The 14,541-nt window shown below is 35.6% G+C and overlaps 1 protein-coding gene across 1 annotated transcript; it reads left to right on the forward strand.

The window, feature by feature from the left end:
- Window positions 1-1,193, forward strand: LOC132200963 (keratinocyte proline-rich protein-like). Its single transcript, XM_059626791.1, has 3 exons — window positions 1-133; window positions 211-498; window positions 558-1,193. Exons 1-3 carry the CDS (start codon window positions 119-121, stop codon window positions 1,032-1,034), a joined length of 780 nt encoding a protein of 259 aa, XP_059482774.1. The 5' UTR covers window positions 1-118; the 3' UTR covers window positions 1,035-1,193.
- Window positions 1,194-14,541: the final 13,348 nt, after the last annotated feature.

The following is a 14,541-nucleotide window of genomic DNA, read 5'->3' on the forward strand; positions in this document are numbered from 1 at the left end:
CTCCTGAATTTGCAGGCGCCTGATGAGTTCTTTATTCCTGAGGGGGGAGGCCTGCTCGGAGGTATATATGCGTTGACCGGCCTCCAGGCCGCAGATCACTCTCAGCACTCACAGCAGAATGTACAAGTTTCTGGTAGGTCTTCAAACTATACATCAGTTCAAAAGCAAATTTTATTTTAAATTTTAATTGAAATTTCCTTCCTTCCTCAGGTGGTCCTTGCCCTTGTGGGCGCAGTTGTCGCCGACGACGCTGACAAGAAGAGCGAGAAGCGCGGTGTCTTCGGCACTGACCTCGGCTACGGCGGTGGTGGACACTTCGAGGCTTCCAAGCACGTCGAAACTAACCACCACGTTCCCGTTCACACTGTGACCAAGCACGTGCCCTACTCCGTCCCTCACCCCGTGCCCTACACCGTGTACAAGAAGGTGCCCTACGCAGTTCCCGCCCCTTACCACGTTTCCGTTCCTCGCCCTTATGAAGTGAAAGTGCCAGTCAAGGTATAATAATTTTTGACATTATTCAACAAAAGAAGGCTAACATAATTTTTTTATAATAGGTTCCCTACACCGTCGAGAAGCCCTACCCCGTCACTGTTGAGAAGCCCTACCCCGTCCACATCCCCGTGAAAGTTCCCGTCTCCGTCCCCAAGCCCTATGCCGTTCCCGTCGAGAAGCCTTACCCCGTCCACGTCCCTGTCAAGGTTGCCCACCACGTGCCCGTGCCCGTCCACGTCCCCAAGCCCTACTACGTCAAGGTGCACGACCATCATGATGAGCACAGTGGCGGCGCCTCTTACGGTGGTGCTTCTTATGGCGGCGGTGCCTCTCTGGACGCCGGAAACTACGGTGGCTACGAATCTGCTGGAATTGGAGGCCAAGGCTATGGTGGTGCTTCTGGACTCGGCAGCCACGGTGCTTCCTCTGGACTCGGTAGCTACGGCGGTTCCGCTGGACTCGGCAGCTACGGCGGCTCTGCTGGACTCGGCAGCCACCACGGTGGTGCCACCAGCTACAGCTACTCTCATCACGGCTAAGAAAAAGATAGCCTGAGAGATCATCAAAGATTGTTCCTCCTCGCCAGATCGCATCTTGTCACTCAACATTGTCATTGCGACTACCACACAAGATTTTGTACTGCTGTTTTATAAAAAGAATAAAAAAATCATTTTTATTAAATAACTAAATTTTAATAATTAGTTTTCTTTTATTTCCTGAAATATTTATTCAAAATATAATTACTATCATCAATTAAAAAAATTTTAATGAAGTTTTGAAAATTGAAAGCATTCATGCGTGTTTACACTCATGTCAATTATCCATAGCAAAATAATATAGAAGAGCAGAAAAAGACATCTGATTTTAATAGCTTTGAAAGTTGTTTGTCCTACTTAAATATTGCAAAGTAGTTTTTAGTTCAACATTTAGCGCAAAAAAAATTTGTATTTAACCACTTGCAATAAGAACAAGTTTCATCTTCGGACGACCAAAAATTTAAATTAATAATTTATTTATTTTTTATTCATAGAACAGGATCTTAAATTTAATGTACAAAAAAGAAATTTAAAATTATAAATTATTATTGCACATAATGAGGTCGAGGTCGACTGAGGTGATAAAATGTTTGTTTTAGATTCAAAGCATCTTCTAGAAGCTAAAATTCATTACGCTATATGGAAAATTTCTGCTTGGTTATGCCGATTTTTAAGTTAGCGTAGCATGTCACTCTAATTAAGTCAGTTAGTATTATTGGTGATTTAAGTAATTGAAACCAATATAATGACTGATGCAAACTGTATGTTTAATTAAAGTGTAGGAAGATAATTTGGCATATAGGACTGAAAATAAAACATTTTTTCATATATCCAAGTGCTGTTTAAGAACAAGCAGGAAAATGCCCCTGATTTTAATTACTCCATTTCACTACACATTTGCGAGTTGCTTTAGTTCATGTTTATGAATTTCTCACTTCATCCATCGTTAATAAACTTATGCTGCTCGCTGAAATTTCAAAGAGGAAAACCTCTAGAGCTATTCATTTGAATCAAGAGGATGCATGCACAAGCACTCGTGGATTTGCGTGCTTTGACTTTGAATGTGCTTACTAAATTACTGGCGGTAATTCGCGCGAAATGAGATCAGTTCAGCCGTCTCTCCAATGTGAGAGATATAATGCAGATAATGCGACCTCACATATAAAGCGACCAAATGTGAATTTGCAGAAATATTTTAGGCGCAAACACATCGACCCCTATTTTCTCAGAGAATTAATTTATATACATACATTTCTCAAATTTCGCAAAACCGATCATAAATCCCTTTTGACAAAACAGCGTAGAAGAGCATAGAATTTTTTTGAATTTCTCAAAAGATGGAAAGCTCTCAAACAAGGCGCGATCAATGGACCAGAAAGATTGGTCAATTTCTTCATATATTCGCATTACTAAAAAAAGTAAAAAATACGCACAAAAGAATGTGTGGTGTCATTTGTGTCTGACTTGGCTAAATTTATTCATTTACGCTCGAGTAAATTCATTGTTGGCAAACAAGGGATTTCCCACTGTGCGAGGAGAAGCAGAAACAATTAAACAATTAAAACAGAGAGGTAAACGCACCAAGAATTCAGTTCAATCGTTTATATGCCCTTTTGTTAAAATGAGTTAATACCTTGCTGCCGTTGCCCTCTTTCAATTAAGTAAAACTAATTTTGCCTTCAAGATTTTTAGCAGTTGAATTGTAGTTTGGGGGGGGGGGGTAAAATTTTAACTAATTTAAACTGAAATCATCAATGGCTAGTATACATGATCAATCTTTTTTCCTCTAGATTTGCTCGGCTTAGTAGACTAACTAAACACGTGTAATTTATATAGTCGATATAGTCCATAAAACAGATCAGTTTTCTTGCCGTCATGACATTCCCATCAAGTGCCACAAGAATGATTGGAGAAAGAAAGTGATCAAAGCACTGATCTGCTGCCGCAGCAGTTTATCATGAAATGCAATCGGTCGCTGATGGATTGCATTCAAACGTTATTATTTCGCTAAAACGGCATTTGAATGCGAGCATAATTTCACCTCACGTCCAAAGACATTCATCTATTGCAGAGCATGCCATTATTTTTTTTTATTCCGCAACAAAATCATTGTGAGGAAATATGAATGTGAAATTTACTGCAGATGAGTGCGTAAAGTGCATAAAAGCTGCAACCCCGCGCGGCAATCAATTAATCTACTCGCTCGCGTTGTCTCGGCTGCTCGCGTTTCGAATAATTGCGGCTGCATTGGAGAGTGGCGGCTATTTCCGTCCGACACTAATTGCGCTGATCTTCTCGTAAATATGATCAGAGACCGAGGCGGCGGCGGAAAATTAAATAAATCAATTCAGAGAGAAGCGCGGGCAGTATTGCGCACTTTCTCCACCAGACACTTCTGCGTACTCGCAATTGTTCCAATTTTCACTTCACTGCTGAATAAAAGTGCAGTATAATTTTTATTGCAATTGTGTTTTTGGCGGAACAACATGCCTTTAGGAACGGCCTGCGGCTTCCCTTTCACGTTCCTTCTATGAGAAAATATCCAACCCCAGACCCAAGCAGATTGAGACAAACACCTTTAGTTTTGGCGTGCGAATTTTGCGCAATCGTCAAACAACTGCTGTGGTTTGTGTGTTTGACGGAAGCATACAGAGTGGCCGGAACTACCTGTTTAAATTTAAATTACATCATCAGGTTTTAAGTGGTGTTAAAGTACATTATGCTAATGATATATCGCAATCACTGACATAATGTAAATAAAAAATTACTAACTGCTAGATTAAAATATTCAATCCACTCTGTGTGATTCACGCGCTATTCGCTTTTTAATATTTTATTAAGTTTTGCGTTCAGAGATTGTCTTGTGGTAAATAAACCAATAAATTCCATTTGCAAGTAAAAATCTACTAAACACAAGCAGTAAAAATTGTTTATAGATGAATAAATAATACTATTTAAAAATTTAAACTATTTATTCAAATAAAATATAATTTTTTTAAACATATTTGTTATAAATTACTCTATGCGATTTAAAAATTAAATTTTCTTTAGTAATTAATTTTTTCGACCTCCTTGCCTAGTGTAATTTTTTCCCTTCTTACTTCATATGTGGGGCGTTTTTTAGGAAGTAAAATATGTTTAAAATTTCACTTTACTCCACAACTTTTACATTATTTCTCCGAATTGATTTAGTATTAAACTGGAATTACAGCATCTCTGCCCAGAGTAATTGTGTCTGTCTTTCTGAAAGGCGTGCAGTTGCCGGCAGAAAACATAATAGAAGCTGTGATTTGCGCCGGTAATTACACTCAGCGATCATATATCTGAATGTCTTGTTGAAAAAAAATGCACCTGCTGCTGCTGGACGTGCATTTAGAGCGCACTTTACTCCGAAGCGCTCTCATTATTATTATGCTGTGCATTTTTGCTCCAATTGAGCCAGTTAGTTCCTCATCCACTTCCTCCATCGCACTTTCAAAGCTTACATGTGACTTTTTCACTCCTTTGTGCGCAGCCGGCACTTGCGAGATTTATTGTTAAACCACCGCAGTGCAATTGCACTGGTTCATTAAAATGCACTTCGTGTGCAGCGAAAAGCCGTAAAATTATCGCCGCTAGCGCACGAGATCTGATACACAATGTCTTTCTTGCATAGAAAGGAAGCGTTTTTCGGCTCATTCTATTTTTCACTGACTCGGGTTTAATATATTAATTTTATTTTTATACTTATAAACAACCTGCTTGGCCGCAATTTATACTTTCTTCCGCTCCGAAAACCGGCTGCAAATCTTGTGAATGTAGTTTTGACGCTAAATCCAACATATTCTTTTTTAAGAATGGAGTGACTGAGTTGAAAACTCAATCCATCTCGTTGCAATCACTTTTATTGGCAGCTAAATTGATCGACAAACATCTTGGCCGTAAAAAGCTCACATGAATTATTCGCCGGTCACGACTAGAATTACTTAACAAGAAGCCGTGGGTGGCTTAAAATTATTATCAGAAATGACACGAATTTTCTTTTAAAAGGTTCAAATCTTATTTTTTTTTCTTTCTACAAGTTGTACAATTTATTATTTCAATATTAGTCTCGAGTGTCTTGACCGCAAATATCAATTTGCTTTTCAATTTGAGGAAGACGATAAATTTAACGCGTGTGTGTTTGTGTGCATGAGTTTGGCAAGATGAGGAATGAGTTTTCTTCCTTGTGCGCGGCGAGGAACTGAGGCAACAAATTGAGATGTTGTACCTCTTGTGAACATCCACCGCGATTATTATGACGGTTGTGCAAGTTTGCACGCACGCTAATCGCTGCATGCACCGGAAGTTTTTGAAGATCAGATTTCAGACGCAGTGCAGCAGAAACTTCTTAATTATACCTCAGTTCTTTTTCAGGTGTTACATTAAATTTTAAAGATCCACTGGTTACAATACATGTCAATGGAGTATGCGTGCTACGCACGTTTAATAATTACGCGTTTAATTAATTATTTTTTTTGTATTTACATAAAATATTTCAACGATAGCATTTGTATTTAATTTTCTTAGTACCTTAACAACTAACTATTTTCAAAATAGATTTTTCAATTCTCTCTTTATGTATTTTGTTGTTAACAAACGCATAAAAAAATAAAATTCAAAGATATATGTTATAAAAATTTTAACGTTTGACATGCATACCAGGTATTAATTAAAAATGTTTAAAAATGATGAATGAAGAGCAGAAAGAGAAGCACTACTTGTTTTTAAAGTTGATTGACTATCGTAACCACTGCATATTTTTTTGACTTAATTTTAATTGTTCATTTTATATTGATGTATTCATGTTCAAATATTAAATTTGTTATCTTCTATGCATTATACTATTAATGGAGAATAAATAAATAAATTAATTTATGAACATTTATTTTCTTTATTATTATTTAAATATGAGCCAGCAAAAATAAAATTAACATTGTTGCTGATTTATTCTGTGACAAATGTAAATTTATTCGCCACTTGAACAAATCTTTAATCTCTCTATTTGAAACTTTTTAGTATGAGGAAATAAAAAATAACATTGCAATTTCTATCATACAAAGAATCGAAATTGGATGTCCTGATTAGCTAAATTATATGCAATCATGGAGCAAGAAATCAAGTTTCTCAGCACAAAATTTGCGTGCGCCGGCGAATCACAAAAACCACTCTGCCGGAAAATTCGTTCTAGCGGCGAGAGTTGCGTTAATTCGACTGATGTAAAATGCAATATGCGGTGATAGGTCCATTATGCGCGAGATGCTCTTTGTGTTGGCGGCGCGCAGTTGCGCCACCAAAGCGTCCTAGGCTGTAGTAATGAGACGTGATCCGCTCTTATGCAACCGGTAGAAAGGAACTGCATGTGCACAGGATTATTTATTATTTGACTAGATTGTAGTGCCATGGTTTATCCACACTTTACATCCACGTAATACCGCCGTGCTTGCCCGTGCCGCGAAGCTGAACTCGTTTTTTATTCTTCTCATTATTATGCCCTGCATTATTTAACCTGAGCGCTTTCTTAACCTCGGATTTATTTTCCCACGCGCCAGACCACCTTGTTTCCATTCACATTTGCCTAATAAATCTACACTTTTTTTAAATTCATTTCAGAAATAAGTCAAGAATCAAATATTTACATACAATAATTGGCGAATAGAGTTCAACAGAAATGAAAATAATCAAAATATTCCCGTTTTAAGCTCCAATGTTCCTCTTTTTTTGCAAAGTGAAAAATATATGTTTTATGTACAAGTTTCAAAATTTTAATTGAAATTGAAAAACTAAACTTCATGAAACTGTAACTCAGAAACTAGAACAGAAACTAGAACGGAACATTAATTACATATTATATGCAAATAATTTTAATCATTTTCATCATTTATTTTTATTAAATCTTGTTCGAATTCGTTTAATATTTTGACTCTTGTAACAAAAAGGGGGCAATCAGAAATTTTAATTAATTAATTTGTTTTAATTAATTAAAACTGTTGTAGTAGATTATTTTCAAATAATACTTAAATCAGACTCAAATTTGGCAATAATGCTCAAGAATGAGTAATGAAGAAAAATAAAAAAAAATTGATTCCTATTAACATTATTATCAGACATAATTTCACGTACCTCCTGCTGACAAAAATACACATCAATCATATCGCTTGAGTAACCCACCATATTATTATATTTAAGGTTGCAATGCGAATGTCAGTGTATTACGTATAAATTTTGCCGCTTGAATATTAACTTGTGCAAGATATGAGCACATTGATGTACGGAGGGTATAATGTAATAAAGATTGAGTTGAAATTTCTCTCTCCCATACACACACACAAGAAGCGATTCTCCCACAATAAAAATAACATCCTCACTCGTTTCAGCTCGCATTGAAAACACAGCAGGCGGGTTATAAATCACAGTATCTGATCGTGGCAATTTGCATCACAATTATACTCACGTATGGGAGCGCCGAGTCGAACATTTGCCACCGGAATTTGATTTCGAGCTATAAAGACTGTAGTCAAGATTTAAGCTTTGCCACTAGAATTTAATTGAATGCTAATGATTCACTGCAATTAAATTTGATTAAATTATGTATCGGAAGTAGTGCAGGTTCCCTTCCTGAATGTATGAACTATTAACTTTCAAATCTTATTTCTTATTAGTGGAGGCTTTTTGTGAGAACAGGTGGCCAGTTTTTGCTCGCGTTTGATTCTAACTTACACGTACTGGCGGTCGAGTGAATGGGCTCATTTACAAAAGGCAGGGCAAGCAATTTGTCCCACAGTGAAATGTGAAATTGATTCATACAAAAGCATTTCTTCTCTTCAAACTGATAAATTAAGTCAGCTTGAACGATTATGTACTTTTTCTTGAGGTAATAATATACTTTATTCCAAATTGCTTAAAAGTTCTGGATGTCTTTATTAACTTATTGTTCTGTGATTAGTTGAAAAATCATATTCAATGCTTTATTGTTTCATGCGTTTAAAGGGAGTTTCAACTAGAAATATTATTATTATTATTTATTCTTCTCAGTCAATACAAAAATTTAAATTGGAAAAAAGAGAAGAAAGGGTTTACAACTAGCAGATGTCTGCTAAAACGCCCGACATCAAAAGAGACACGGCCGCCGCGGTAAACCCACATATGTAAAAGATGTTATTGAAAAAACGACTTGATAGGACGTGAGGAAATTTGCGGTACCACTCAAATCATTTTACACTAATTGAGACGCGGAAAATAAAATTATTTATAGCCTATGGGTTTAATGCAATAAAAAATACACAGTTCATTTTTTTTTCAATTGAATTTTTTCCATCGACTACATGGATCTGATGAACTGCATATTGAATTACTAAACCCAGTCATTTTTTTTTTTTATTTAATTTTAATAATTCTTATTTTTCATTAACATTCAAACATCCGCATAGTCCAAGAAATTAAATTTTTTCTGTATAGTGACGACAAAAAAGAAATTCATATACATATTTTTTTTACGATTTCGAGGCCGTCATGCCTAACTGGAAGTCTTGGAGTGATCGCAATTACGCAACCAGGGTCCGAATAGAGGTAAACGATTGTCCCTACAGTCACGCTCGGGCGGGTGCTTCGATGTGTGGCTAAAATCGCACGCGAGATGCACGCATTCAGAAAGCGTATTTCACTTTTTAATCTGCCGCGCGCGTTTGCAGAGAGAGACGCGGCGCGAGCGAGAGTAAAAGTGTTTTCCTTCCTGTTGCTCTGCTTTTGATCCGCAGCTGGACCAATAAAAGAGAAAGATCAATTACTTGTCGGTGACGCGCGTGGCCGAACTAGCCCGACGGCCGTCGCCAAAACCAGAAGAATTTTTGATGCAAAAAATTCAGCCGCGCCGATCTGAATAAATTTAATTATTCTAGGCGCGTGTCGGAAGTCGTAACACGGCAGACGTGTCTTGCGGCGGCTGGACCATCTCCGCGCCTCAACGCTTTCTCTTGACCGCACCTCGCAAAGGTCTCAGGTTCACATCCCGGCAAAGTATGACTCACACACATGCCTACCTATCTTTTGCAAGGTGTTAAGTGCTGTTGAACTTGAACTTCGCGAGTGATTTATAGACACCGACTTTCTGGAGGTTGGCCAAAGTTGCACCCATCCCATAGAGCGTAACATTATATCAACATCAAACATCACTTATAGGACTTATAGTAATATGTAAACTATAAGTAATTATAAACTGAATACACTTTTTTTATTTCATTTGACATGCATATGAAAGGTGCAAAATACCTACCTCAATTTAAATATTTTGAATATTTGAAAAAGAAGATAGGGCTTTTTGCTCGTTGCAGAAAATTGTTTTTTATTCAAAAACAAATGCCTCTACCAGTTTCGGTCACGGTCTGCGACCCTATGTCATTTGAATTTGTTAATTTTAAGATTTTAATTTTTATGTTAAAATGTCGTCTTTTTCAATTTTGCTGATTTTTTTGTATTTTTCATGCTCATGAAATAGGGTCGCAGGCTGTGACCGAAACTGGTAGAGCCATTTGTTTTTGAATAAAAATACAAATTTTCTGCAAAGAGGAAAAAGCCCTATCCTCAATGATTCCATACATGATTATCTCCTCGAGTGTCAACTTTCTTCAAACAATTTTGAATATTTGTTGCCAATCTTGCTATGAATTTTAAACGTTATAACTTATAACTGTTATATTATTATTTGAAAATAAAAATTAAATTTCTTTTCATTTTTTAAACCTTTGGCACTTACATAAAATATATTAAAATTTGCGATGAATAGTTCCATTTTGATTATTACTTCATTCTACGCAAGTCATGAAAAGGGGAAAAAATTTAATGGGAAAAATGAGCAGAAAGAGTATCACAGAGGTCTAAAAAAAACGCCTGACATCAAAAGAGAGACGCGGCCGCCGCTGTGATTTCTTAGACTTTGGCAAGTTTATAACTATATTCAACAGTGCTAATTATTCACTGTAGATAAAAAACGTACCTAACTTTGGGAAAGTAACTTCTATTGAAATTGCCTGTTTTTTTTATTTTTTATAATCTGTCACAAATCTAGTTTTATTGTTTGGCTTTTTCTGCTACAAAACCAAAAGCCAATCATTTATAGAATGGTATTTACTTAGATCAATTATTAAAAATGACACACCATTTTCCTGACAAAAAAAAATAGTAATAATATTAATAATAATTATATTTGACTGAATTCCCGTGAGTGATGAATTGCGGAGCAACGCAGGGAGCGCGTGTCGTGACCATATAATCAGATGAAATTAAACTCTCGTCGCGATATTTGGCTGAGAAATTGGATCTGCCGTCAGCTAGCTGCGAGAGATACGCCCAAACCTATCGATCAATCTCAACCAACTAGCTCAACGTCGTGAGCGTTGAACTTTTCCGTCCGCCTCCTCACATATCTTTCTTCATTTCAAAGTAGCAAAATTTATGTCCGAACTCTCTAGAGTGAATTTCAATTGGGCGTAATCAGTCGGAAGAAAGTTTCTTCTCGTTTATTGGAAAGATGTGAGTGTGCGATTATTAATGTATGTTGGAACTATTTGATGCAAGTCACTCAAGTGTGACTGAGCTAAGGACCCTAGATTATTATTTGCTCTCTCGCAAGCAGGAGTTCCTGGAAAACACACGTGCGCTTTCAAATACGGTAGCACGAATGCAACAAAAGCCTGATAGTTTACTGAAATTTTCATAGTTAATCGTGGTTAATAGTGTAAAATGACATTATGATTATTATTATTTTATGATTTTGGCCACATTGTTTATAATGGCAAATCCCAAATTAAGATAAGTTTATAATTTGCACAGAGAAAAATCAAATAATTGAAATTTTTAATTATTGTGGAATTTGAAAAGAAATTGAAAAGAAAAAGTAGATGAATATAATTTTCATATATATATATGTTATCTACAATTAATTAATTAAAATATATTTTCTGATACCTGAGGTCTCTTGCCTTCAAACATGGTCAGTACATATTTTTCTTAATGCTACTTTCTTATTGACAAATACAATGTTTAATCAATTTTAATGGTAACAAGTAATTTTAAGGATCCATTATACTGTATGTAAATAGAACTAAAAATTATTTTACAGCATCAATTTAGAATATCATGATACCAAAACCAATCTTTAAAAGTAATCGTTGATAATATAAACTAAAATTTATTTATGAAACAATTTTTAAAAAAGTTAGCCCAAATTTTAAAACAAAATAATTAATACAAAAGTCATCAAAATTGCTTTGTAAATAAAGGGATCTTGTAAATAAATCCATACAAACACTTAAACAGATAAATAAGATGCAATCAAAAAATTGCAAAAATATTTTACGACAACATTATTTAATATTTTATGCACTCTTCACTTTTTAACGAAAATTAGAGTTGGAGCAGCAGCTTGACTGATACTTATGCAACCGGCAGCTCACTTTCATTGCGGGGAAAACAGTGCCCACACACATACACATAATAAAGAAAGATCTGGTCGAAACTTCTAAGATTTGGTGTCTTTGTGCTTCAACCGTTCTCGTTTCATCTGTGGACGAGTGAGACCCGCTGCGATGGAGCAAAAAAGCGCGATCTTTTTCTTTGTGCGCGACTGACAATGGAAAGTGATGAATGGCGATTTAATGAGCAATTTCTCCACGCAGCGCCGCGGATTACACCGCATTACATTACGCAACGCGAAACTCGCTCGCATAACAATCACAATATTGGACCGGTGGACCGTGACGAGTGTGAATATATTTAGAAAAAATGATGCAAAAAAGTGTTTAATAATTTTCAAGCACTCGTGGCGCAATGTCACTTTAAAAATTTTGCTGGGTGCACATGCGATCTTTCTTTTTGTTGTCAAGAGAATCTCTATAGATCTATTTAGACCGTGACTTGTCAAAAGGTGTTTATATAATGAAATAATTGGAGCTCGCGGCGCGAAACTGATTCATGCAAGAGGATGCGAGAGTGTTGGGCAAAAGCGACACTTAACACGCGAAAATGCGGCCAGAGTTGCAATAATGTAATGTTTGTTGGATTCCAGGTGGACCATTGACTTTTGACTCTTATAATAGCTGCAAGTACATTTTATTTATAAATTTCCAGTTCCTTTGTGTGTCTTTAGAAGGTATAAATACTGTAATGAATATTAATAATAAATAAAAAAAAAGTAATACAAATTGGCCTTTTAGTTCTGAGATTTTTGCCTCCTCTGCGGTCTTAATGCATTTTATTTTTTTATAAAATTTACGAGAGACTAGTATAAGAAAATATTAATGTAAAAAATCTACTGAACCACTCAAACAAAAGAAAGATTTACTTAAAACTATTATAATGCTGTTATAATGTATTAAACGGTTTTCAACAAATTAGCTGATGCAATTAAACATATTTTGGTAAAAAATTATTTTTCATATTTCACTCAATTTTTTGCATTTAAATATATAATTTTTTTTTTTAAAGACGTTGGAAATTTCAATAAATATAGTTTATCGAAAGTGAAAAATTAAAAAGAAGGCACCATGGATAATGCACATTTTATTTTTATTATAATTTTTTTTAATTTTGCACTCTTTCTGCATTGTTCACAACTAACCGCTGTGACTAGTGAGCATCACTGGATGCGATTCTCCACTGCATCGGAAGAGCTCCAAGTTCATGGTGCAAAAAATTTAATAAGAAAATGCGAGTTAACTCATCTGCAAACTGCGAATGCGGTTTATACAAGCCTTGAAGATTTCTTATTTGAATGTGGTAAATTGCAAACAAATTTGATTACCTTTAAAATTTCTATTTTTTTTTTCTTTTAATACTGGTTACAAAGCAATTGTTGTGCCAAGTTATCTCCGTAATTTGAAATTTTGGTCATATATTAATTGAATGTTTTTTTTTTAACTGAAGGAGAATCGAATCATTATTACTGGAGCGCGAAGACAATAAATAATGAATGAATTTAATTTACCTTCTCTGTTCACTGTTCAATTTTGTCAAACTTTCACCACTAAATTTCAGTACACCTTAGTATACTTTAACTGAACTTTGCAACCACCGAAATTTTATGGACGCCTCTGTTAGTTTTCCTTATTTTTACTATCAGGGAGTGTAGTTTAAAAGTGTTAATTAACTGCAGATAGCGAGTGTAATGCGGAGATAAACTTTTTAAATGCATGCGTTCACTTTTATGCAACACGCGGCTGCAGGAACTGAATTTAATATGCACATGCAGTGCTCATGTTTCACAGACTGCAGCGAGATAGTCTCTCATTGAAATCACAACATACATACGTAATAATAGGATTAACTTTGTGCCTGAGAGGATTTAATGGTCGGAAAAGGCGTTCATTTTGCAGATCCCTATCATCACCACCACTTTGCGGGCTAATTAGCGCGTAGTCAATTATTCATAATTTTGCTTCAAAGTCTGCAAATTCCATTTTTTAACAGGCAGCGTCAAATTTATTAATTTAAAAACCAACGAACCACACAGATTACAGTAGCTTCACTATCTCATTGCAGCAACATAATAACAGTCAAAATTTGTTATCACGAGGTAGTATAAAATCGCTTTGTTTTTTTTCTACTTCCTTTAATGCGTTCTTTTGTTCAAGATCCATACGCATTCGTAGACACTTCAGAGTCAATTTTTGATGAATTTGTATTTTTCTTTGTTTGTTGTTGCATATATTAAAGATTTCATTTATATATTTGCATAGTTATTTATTTAAAAAAAATGTAATAAATGTCTGGGCATTAGAAATTTCAAATTATTCTTGGATACATTATGCTAAAAAATGAAAAATTAAACGAGAACATTTTAAATAAATTGAAATTTTTGATCATGAACCCACATATTGGTGTCAAAAATCAAATTTATTAATTTTTTTCAACTTATAAACGATTAAGTTTGTCTCCTTGCTGATTTGGATATTTTTTTTAATAAAGAAAACACATTAAATTTATCATTGAGCAAAGTTAAAAAAAAATAATTTGGCCTTAATCCCTATTTGCAAAGTGAAATTAAAAGTCACTTGTGCAGTGATTGAACTGTCGCATGCCTAGTTCTCACGATTAAGTGGCCTGTCAAAATCAAGCTCAAACGTCCTTAGAAAAATTCCCTGCTCTTGAGTTCACGAACTCGGCGTCACTTAAATCTCGTGAGAAGATACATAATTAGAACAAACAAAAAAAGCGATTAAGCGGTGCTGAGAGGGCGAATGCCAAGTTGACAAATTGCGAGCGCAGTCCTTGTCCCCAAAGAGATCGTTTCGCAAAGGGAGGTGCCACGCTAATTAAGCTCGAAAATCTAACGAGCTCGTCTCCAGTTGCACACCTTGCAAACACACACACTCAGGTAAAGCGGTGAGAGAGCGGTGTGGAGAGATGTGAGGATGGAGGGGCTGCACCGACACTGCACTCACAACACACACGCTTAAGACGACCAGCCTTGAGGGAAAGGAAGAAAGGAAGACAATTC

Source organism: Neocloeon triangulifer, unplaced genomic scaffold (assembly GCF_031216515.1).
Source record: "Neocloeon triangulifer isolate White Clay Creek 2 clone unplaced genomic scaffold, ASM3121651v1 ptg000014l, whole genome shotgun sequence".
Classification (NCBI taxonomy): domain Eukaryota; kingdom Metazoa; phylum Arthropoda; class Insecta; order Ephemeroptera; family Baetidae; genus Neocloeon; species Neocloeon triangulifer.